The following is a 9,288-nucleotide window of genomic DNA, read 5'->3' as shown; positions in this document are numbered from 1 at the left end:
CGGCCCGCCCCTCCCAGCGTCCTCCTCCGCACCCCAAATCGGGCGGGCCCGGCCCAGGCCGCCGCCTCCCCTCCCGGGGCCGCGCGCAAAACGCGGAGGCGCAGACTCCCCGGGCGCCCGCGTCCGCGTCCGCCCCGCGCGCGCCCCCGGGCCCGCGCGCGCCCCCGCGGCTCCCGCGCTCCGGGCATGCGCGGTGGGCGGCGCCGCTCCGGGCCGCCTCTGCCGCCGAGAGTAGGAAGCGCGAGCGCCGGGCGCCGGGCTGTCAGTGAGCGTGGGGCCAGCCAGCCAGCCAGCCCGCGAGCGGCTCCGGCTCCCGCGCCCGCTCCGGCCCGACTCTCCCCGGCCGCCGCCGCCGCCGCCGCGACCGCCGGCCCGCGCCCCCGGCCCCCCGCCCGGGGTCGCCCGCCGCCCCGCCGCCCCTCCCCCGCCCGCCCCCGCCGCCCCCCCCCCCCCGGTCCTCCCCGGCTGCTGCCGCTCCCCGGCGGAGGCAAGAGGTGGTTGGGGGGACCATGGCTGACGTTTTCCCGGCCAACGACTCCACGGCGTCTCAGGACGTGGCCAACCGCTTCGCCCGCAAAGGGGCGCTGAGGCAGAAGAACGTGCACGAGGTGAAGGACCACAAATTCATCGCCCGCTTCTTCAAGCAGCCCACCTTCTGCAGCCACTGCACCGACTTCATCTGGTAGGTGCGCGCGGGCCGGGGCGCACGGCGGCCGCCGGACCCCCTCCTTCCTACCCCCCGCCCCCGCCCCGGGGCGCCCGGGGCTGGGGACCCGTCCCTCTCCAGCCCGGGTCCCTGCGTCCCGGGGACCCTCGCTCGGGCGCGCCCACTCGGGGGCCGACTCACTCGGGGAACTTGGGAGAGAGCGAGCCGGCCGAGTCCGAACTCTCGCCCGGAACGGCGCGCGCGCGCCGGGGACACTCGCGGGCAGGACTCCCGGGGAAGTCGGCGCCGGGTCACACACCCCCCTGCCGCAGCGGGGAGGCTGGCCCCCGCGCCGCAGCGACACCGATCGCCTCCGCGGGTCCCCTCCGTCTCCCCGGCGCGCCCGCCCTTCTGTTCGGACAGGGGAGCGCCGCTCGCTGGGTGTGAGCGAAGGGAAGAGCGAGAAAGAGAATCCAAAGGGCAGAGTTTCCCGGAGAAACGCCCGGAGTAACGGGGGAGCGGCGGCGATTGCGCCGCGCGGTCCAAGTTCCAGGCGAGCCGGGCTGGGCGCCTTCGTGGGGGAGGGAGGGGGTGGGGGGTGTTGTTTCCCAGCGGGCTTGGACTCCTCTGCAACCTTGGGTCCTTGCCTACTGTAGCTTGGATCCGCTGGGCGCGGGAGACCGGACTCGTCTGGGTGAGCCCAGGGAGAGCCCAGAGGCAGCAAACTGTTGAAAGCTTGCCGTGGGGGAGGGGGAATTAAAACCGAGCAGGCAAATGGCAGAAGGGCAGAGGGAGTCATTTAAAATAGACCCTGTCAACACGAGATTAGACCTGCAGCCCGGTAGATGAGGACAGAGGCCCTAGTTAAGGAAACTACTGTAAGGCGTCGGAGTTCAGGTACAGAGTTTACGGTGAATGCCGGTATTGTGAGTCCAGGGGTTTGGGGTGGGGTGGGGGGACTGATAAACGGATGGCCTCCCGGGGTCTTTGAACCCTGCGAAACTAGGCAGAACTGTATCTACCCTTTTCCGGTGAGAGCTAATGGCTCTTACTCTCAAAACATCGGTGACACCTCCCGCCCCGAAAAATACCCCCCAAATTTAAAGCTGAACCTCTAGGGAACCCCAGGTGCTCTAGTGTGAGCAGTAAGGAGTTTTCTTTTCCCTCAGGTAGGCAGATACCCGGGCTTTTTCTATCTCGCCTTCCTGAATGTAGGTGGGAAACTCCAAGTCAGAGCTATGGTGACTCCGGGGACAGTGCCACTAACCCTCCCGGTGGCATGTATCTTGTCCCCCCCCCCCCCCCAGACCCGGAGGAAACAACTCCAAGGGTAAAGTCCAGAAATGTGATGCTAATAAGATGCTTAACTTTTCCTTTATGGATGGCATCTGAGTTCACCACACCTGGGGGGAAATCATGAGCCCCGCAGATGTGCTCATAAGGAGCTTAATTTTTTCCTTTATGGGTGGCATTCTCTGAATCCATCACATCTGGAGGAAATCACTTCTAAGGGTCCCACAAAGGTGCTATGATGCTTAACTTTTCCTTTATGGATGGCTATTCAGTACCTGGGGAAAGTGTCTGTAAGGGAGAGTCCCCCACAGACAATGCTAAACGAGGGGCATTTCCCTTTCCTTTTTAGAAAATCTCAGAAGTGTTTTCACAAAAAGCACAGCCACCTCTGCGAATGATTTTCACTGTAGTCAGCACATGAAGCAGTTGTGCTCAAAGTAATTGTAGATAAGGCTAGCTAAAAGTTCTTGGAGCATCAGGGCAAGAGATTACTGCATCTAGTTAAGGGGACATCTTCAGCCTCCCATGCCAATTGGGAGATCCCATAAAAAGGGAACACCGAGACTCTGGACTACTTTCTGGGGAAAGTAGATGAATTAGGAAAGGTACTTGCAACATACATAACCAGGCTAGCCAAGGTCTTTCCACTATCAATTGCTCTAAAGGATTGAGCCCCTAGTGACCTGCTATGGCACTTCGGGTCAGGTGTAATGTGAAGTGGAAAATAAAGGTCCCCTTGTCAGCTTCCTCCCTGAGTAATTCCTGTAATGCTTCTCCATCTAACCAGAAACTACTTGAAAGTTCCGAGAAAATACCAGGATCATCTAGCAATGGTTTTAACTTCAGTTGTCTTTCATTGTGCCTGTAGGTCCTTAATTTACAAGTTTGTTCTAAATATCAAAATACTGATACTTTAAAACTATAAATGTTTGGGCTTACGTGTATTTGGGGGAATGACTAAGTTATAAAGATATATGAAGTGCTTTGTCAACTTAAAATGCTATGTAAAGCAAGAGATCATGACTAAGAATTTTAATGGGGTTCATCATAGTTGAAACAGTGTTTACAATTTTATGTCCCTGCTAGGGCTCTCTGCTTAGAGAATAAGTCTTCTAAAGTAATTTACCAGAACAAAATAACTTCTGTGTTTGCTTTGAATGTTACTGAAGCTCTAAAAAAATTAGATCGTTAACTTCAGATACAACCAATAAAAATGATACTTTGTGAAATCTGGCTCCTTTTAAACCAAAATTTAATGTGAGGTAGTACTGTTGGCAGTATCTAGACACCTATTTGAAGTACCTTCATAACAAATGAAGCCACTTTTTAGTTGCGTTTAGGGAGAAAAAGGATTTTCATTTTGTCTTTAGGGACAAAATTAAAGCAATTCCTTCAACCATAAAGTCTTTATTTGTCGAATATTATACCAACACTGAATATATTAGTCATGTTCTTGTCTGGAAACTTAAGTATCATTAACAAAGTGTGAACTGGAAAGAACCTTGATACATTGAAATAATTTAATGAGGCTTTGAAGGCTATACAGAGTTCCCCCCCCAAAGTTGAATTTATTCAGTACTCTAGGCGTGTTTTTGCTATCGAATCTTTGCTTTTCATGTACAAACCCTTATTCTATTGAATACTTTGTCTCATAATTGGCTTAAAATATGGTATACAACACAAAATATGTTAAGATACTTTGTTGTTTCTGTTTTTCAGGGGGTTTGGGAAACAAGGCTTCCAGTGCCAAGGTAAGCTGCCACGTTGGATTTTATTTTCAAGTACAACACGAAATAAGCATTCCAAACAGGAACAGTATTTCTAGTCATCTTTTCTTTGTGATCCAAAAAAAAAAAAAAAAAAAAAAGCTTAGATATTTTCAAAATGAGGTCTGTAAATTTGGGCTGTTAAAAAAAAAATCGTATCGCCTAGTAATCTGCATATGGAGCTGCCTTTTTCTCATTGAAAAAAAATCCTTCCTGTAACTTTATTTTTTGCCAAGAACATTCTTGTCAGAAACTGCTGTCTTTGTGTGGGTGTTGAGGAAAAGAAATGGAATCACTTTGTATTTATGTGGCTTTTCTTGTTCTTGCTCGTTTTTTTGTTCTTTATCTCTTACCTCTGTATCGGGTTGGACTCATTGTAACTAATCTTAGGCCGTACATCGCTGGAGTGATTTTGTGTTTTTAATTACTGATTATTGTTCAGAACAAAGTTAACACATTTTAAAGTTACCTAGATTATAATGGGTTGCTGTGCTGGCAGGCATGTTTTTTCCTTTAGGGTGAACGTGACCTTTAATGTGTATACATTCTACTGATTGCATCTGAAAAGAAATCCATTTATTTCCACCTTAGATCTGTAGTCCTTTTTTATACACGTTAAGTATCTCATTTCTTATACTCTCCCTCTATTTGTTTAATCTTAATACTTTGTACCTTGTGAAGGCATCCCAGGGTCTTAGTGTACCTTTTAGCTCTCCTCACTATATTATGTTTGTTTAGTTCTGGTTACATTTCCCATCTGGGCGTCGGTTTATTAGGGCAAGTGGGAAGTGTATTTTTCAACGTGGAAAATATTATCCTAATGCTGTTTAATGGTAAGCACATTAGGGAGACACTGTGTACTTATAACTCAAAAGTTGTGCAAGTTGGTTTAACTTCTAAAGTTCTTCAAATTCGTGAACTTGTTTCTTACAATTTCTTAATCTGTTTTCAATGCAGGTATTTTATGGTGTAATATTCTACCTTCACCAGGTGCTTCAAACCCCTATTGAATAAAAATCAGTAACATTGGGAGATCAAGAGCTATTCCTTTAAAGAATAAAGAGAACAGCATGTTGCATCCCTCTTTATAAGAGATGAAAGGAAGGTGGAGCTCTTCACATTTCTTAGTTGTGGACTTGAACTTAAATTAGGCAATGTTTGGCTCTTGGCTTGAAATGTGATTTTTTTAAAAAGAAGTTTAAACGTGGAAAGTGTGGTTCTGGGCAACTGTGATTTGCTTCTATTGTTTGTTGTAATATTTGGGTGGGGACCTATGGAAACACAAGAATTCTTGTTGGGGAGAAAGGGGGCATGTTAAACTGTACCATTTCTTACATACTGAGACTTCAGGATAAGGTTGGTCTCTTAGACCTGCTTGTTGGAGTCCGTTTTGTTGGTGAAACCAGAGTGGCTATATTAGGGACACAAGGTGGGGGGGGGGCTACATGACCCCCCCCCTCCAAGACTGTATGGACTTTTTTGAGTGGCTTAGCAGATTAATAGTCTTATGTTGGCATAACTCCCATAAAGTAAAAAGTGAAATTCTATCCCCTTCTCTCTTCCTCAGGGTAAGTTCTTTTTAAGTTATCCATTCACTCATAGCTTTAAGAGATCAAAATTTTAAATCCTGCGATTTGGTGCCCCCCCCATATATGGTGGATATCCATCCCTGAATTGCCTTTAATTCTTAAAATTTAGTTTTGATAAACTAAACAAAATACAGCAGTGACGATGTACTTTATGCACTGTTGTTTGAAGAAGTAAACCAGAGGTCTCCTTACATGAGTTTCTATACTGCATCTACAAGTCTTAAATCATAAACTATTTCATATACAACCTATTTGTATCCTGCTATCTGCTTGCCACATTTTGTTTAGCATGTGTCCTCTGTATTTGACTTCGAGTAAGCCCATGCGGATATCTTATAACTTCTGGATGTTAGCTCAGGACAGTGCTTTCTAATTGCACAAGTATACAGTTACCTAACACTTCCATTGTAGCATTCTCCAAAGTACTAACATCTGGCCATTTTGAAGTTGGCTCCATGCCCAACATGGAGCCCAACATGGGGCTTGAACTCACAACCCTGAGATCAAGACCTGGCTGAGACCAAGAGTTGGGCCCTTGACCTACTGAGCCACGTAGGCGCCCCTAACATCTGACCATTTTAGATTACATTTAAGTTAGAATATACTTATTTTCTCTTAATGTTCTCCAACTTAAAATCTTTCCTACTCTCTTTGATAGTCCCATTCTTCAAGGGAGTATCTCCTTCTCATCCTGTGCTTTTGGCAACATACCCTCTGGAGATGGTAGCTGGGGGTGACTCTCTTCCTCCTTATCTGTTTTCTCACCCGATGGAGGCGGCAACTTCTAGCTCCCGGTGTGTAGTATGTCCCTTTGCTCAGACGCGGTATCTGCAGCTAAGTATACTTTAGAGAGGCGCGTATGCTCCAAATGAGTCACCGCCTCATGGGAGCTGGCTTTTAAAATAGTCGTTACTTCACGGAGTCTTCCAGTTCTTAACATTGACTCAAGATGGGAGGTGTCATCCTTCAAAACTGGGTTTCTGATCTGTGCTATGTAGACAGCCTTTTATAAGCACATAAAGATTCCCCCCCCTGCTTCTTCCCTTCCCCGAGATGCAGTCTGAGCGGAAGCAGGGAAACTTTTCTGAAGATCTCTAGGATTGTACTTCATGGACACTCTGTCCTTTAGACTGCAGTCTGGGTGGGCAGCCCTGAAAAAGTGGGTATTACCTGGGCAGGTCACCCAGGAGGGTCCCACTGGGAACATTTACTGCCCCAAATACTGAAATCAGGGGCCATCAACACCGGGGAGAGCAAAGAGGAGTACAGAGCAGATCCAGAAGCCATGAATTAATTCTCTTAAGATTTGTAGAGCTGCAGACGAGCTCGTCCCTTTGTAGATCTGAAATAGCCCCGAGGACAGAATTTGCCTTTTGATTTTTGTTTGGCTTTGCTTTCTCCTGGTTTGCTTGATCTACTCAGAGCTCATTTCCTCTTGCAAGTCTAGCCGAGAGCAGCCCCCCTCCCCCCCAGCCTGGTCATTGATGAGGTTGAGATTCCAGCCTGGAAGGTCTGTCTCCTGTCTGTAGTCTTGTGTGGCCGGGATTTCCAAAAACTCTTGTCCTGGGAAGCACAGCCACCTGCCACGCTGCTCGAGTCTTGTCTTCTTCTGGGGCAGTGGAACCAAAATGGTCTTATCTATTACTTTCACCACTGGAAAAGGGAAGGAGCCAACTTGATCCTGCCCCCCGCCCCCAACAGGACTGGCACACTTCTCAAATTTCAGTGATAGAAACAGCCTCCAAATGTGCCCTGCTTATTTGATGTGCCAAGTAACTTACCTAGCCTGATAGATCTGATTCATCTTAGCATGTTTTTCCTGCTTTTCCCCCTATTCTTTAATGTCACAAATCAGAATGAACAACCAAGCTAGAATCTTTAGGACACCCTAGAGACCACATCAGAATCCATTCCCACCTATGACCATGATCAAGGGAGGACTGTGGCTCAGAATGATCAACACTGGATGTTTGTTGGGGGTGGAGGGTCTGCAGGGAATCAAATGCATACTTGTGACTTCAGGATGCTGCTCTGAATCCGTTCTGAACCTGGAGCCTTTTCTCTAAGCACACCCCAAATATTGTATTTAACCTGTGACTCCAACTGAAGCTGTTTTCCAGCAGTTAGGGGTTAAATGGTTTCCCTCAGCCTTTGACAGTCCATTCTGAAGGCATGTTTCAGGGTAGATCTTTCTATCAGCTCACATGAACGGTATGGTGTTTCTTATCCCTTCTATAAGGATAAAAGTTGATTGGGGCACCTGGGTGGCTCAGCGGGTTAAACCCTCTGCCTTCAGCTCAGGTCATGGTCTCAGGGTCCTGGGATCGAGCCCTGCATGGGGCTCTCTGCTCGCCAGGGAGCCTGCTTCCTCCCCTCTCTCTGCCTGCCTCTCTGCCTACTTGTGATCTCTGTCTGTCAAATAAATCATTTTTTAAAAAATGAAAGTTGATGTTTGAGGGGGGAAAAGAAGTTCCTCTGCCCTCCCCCTCATGGCTGTGTAAGCAAAGGAATTCCAGAAAACCAGGCTGATTTAAGGGAGGATCACCTTTAACAGAGGGGATGCATATTGGCAGCTTTTCACAAAAGGTTGTCTAGTTATCACAGCTTATGGGATGCTTATAGGATGCTGGGAGCCAAACAGAGTGGACACCAAGTGCCAGGAGATAGAAGGGGGGCTGAAGTCTGGGTAAATAGAATGCCTTTAACAGACTTGTCCTTCCGTCCTGGATCAGCCCTCCTAAACTAGCAACAATCCACTGATTTTTACAGTTGACGCCAGGAGTTTCCATCTTCAGACCTGGGGTTAGCATCTCAGCACCCCATTTCTCGCTGGTTACTCCTCAGACTGGAAGCGGGGCGAGCGATAAGTGAGCTCCCGGGGTCATCAGTGCAATTCCGGGAACACCAATCCACGGAAAGGTGTAATTGGAAATTCTGGCAGTTTTGCACTGAGGTCCGATCAAAGTATTATTTCCACTCCAAAGATGAAATTGTTCAGGAATACCTAAAACAGAAGCGTGGTGGAGATGGCCACTTGGAACTGCTTTTGCTTCCAACACTTTCTGCCTTTGCAAAAACACACAAATACTTGGTAGAAGCGGGGACCTACGGCCAGATCTGCCCGGGATCCACGTTTGGTGCTCCATCCTTGTTTGGAAACAATTTCTCATTTATGGCTTTCCGAATTGCTACTTTCACTTAGTGTGTTAAGTGCAAGCATTCTGTTTTACTTACACACCCCCTGCCAGAATCGGATGCTGTAGCCTATGGAGGGGTGGTTCCTCTTTCTAAGCAGTAGGAATCCTAAGACTTTTGCGGGTGAATCTAACGCGGGAGTTCCTGCTTTAATTTTATGATGAAATGATTTTACTATGCTCTGAGTGTCTCACTCTCCTAAATAATGTTATTCAGACCCAAGTTTTTAGGTCCATGAACGCTTAGCTTGCTCCCTCGTTTTCCATCAAAGGATTGTTTTCAAAATAGCATTCATTGCAGAGTTTCCCCGTCAAAGTGAAGTCTAGCTCCTGACCAGGACATTTCAAGTCTGTTTTGCTTTTTCAGACTCATCTAAAGATGCTTTCCTGCTTTCCACCCACCAGTTGTTGCAAATAAATTGCAGTTTCCTGGAAAGTGTCCTGTTCAAATTAAATATATATATATATATATGTATATATATACATATATGTATATATATATATTTTTTCCATGCTACCACCTGTTTCACCTGTAAGTCTTAGCCTAAAGTTTAGTTCTGACCTTTTCCATACTCCTCGCTATTCTGGATGCTCTGCTTCTACCAGGACCCTTTACCCCATATTGTCTGTCGTCTCTGCCAGCCTTGAGAACAAGGAGTGAGACTTATTTCCATCTCCCGGGTTTAACGCAGTGCCTGACGCTTGGTAGAGACTGTATAAATATTTGTTGGGTGTGTGATTATATAAAAGGAGAGATATGATATGAAAGTCCATAGCCAGAAGGATCATAGTGACTTCTG

At 47.5% G+C, this 9,288-nt stretch overlaps 1 protein-coding gene across 2 annotated transcripts in view; it reads left to right on the top strand.

The window, feature by feature from the left end:
- Positions 1-424: 424 nt before the first annotated feature.
- The window catches only part of PRKCA (protein kinase C alpha), a 391,832-nt gene continuing 382,968 nt past the window's right edge, over positions 425-9,288 (top strand). Inside the window, exons 1-2 of one of the 2 annotated variants that reach the window (XM_045080929.1) lie at positions 425-682; positions 3,659-3,690. In XM_045080929.1, coding sequence (XP_044936864.1) covers positions 510-682; positions 3,659-3,690 — 205 coding nt within the window. In that variant the 5' untranslated portion in view covers positions 425-509. The remainder of the gene's footprint in view (positions 683-3,658; positions 3,691-9,288) is intronic. The other variant, XM_004749112.2, reaches the window with a different exon arrangement.

The sequence above is a fragment of the Mustela putorius genome, unplaced genomic scaffold (assembly GCF_011764305.1).
Source record: "Mustela putorius furo isolate JIRA1106 unplaced genomic scaffold, ASM1176430v1.1 tig00000487_pilon_pilon_pilon, whole genome shotgun sequence".
Lineage (NCBI taxonomy): Eukaryota > Metazoa > Chordata > Mammalia > Carnivora > Mustelidae > Mustela > Mustela putorius.
Note: the sequence above shows the minus strand (reverse complement) of the source record. Positions and strands in the feature narration are given on the sequence as shown.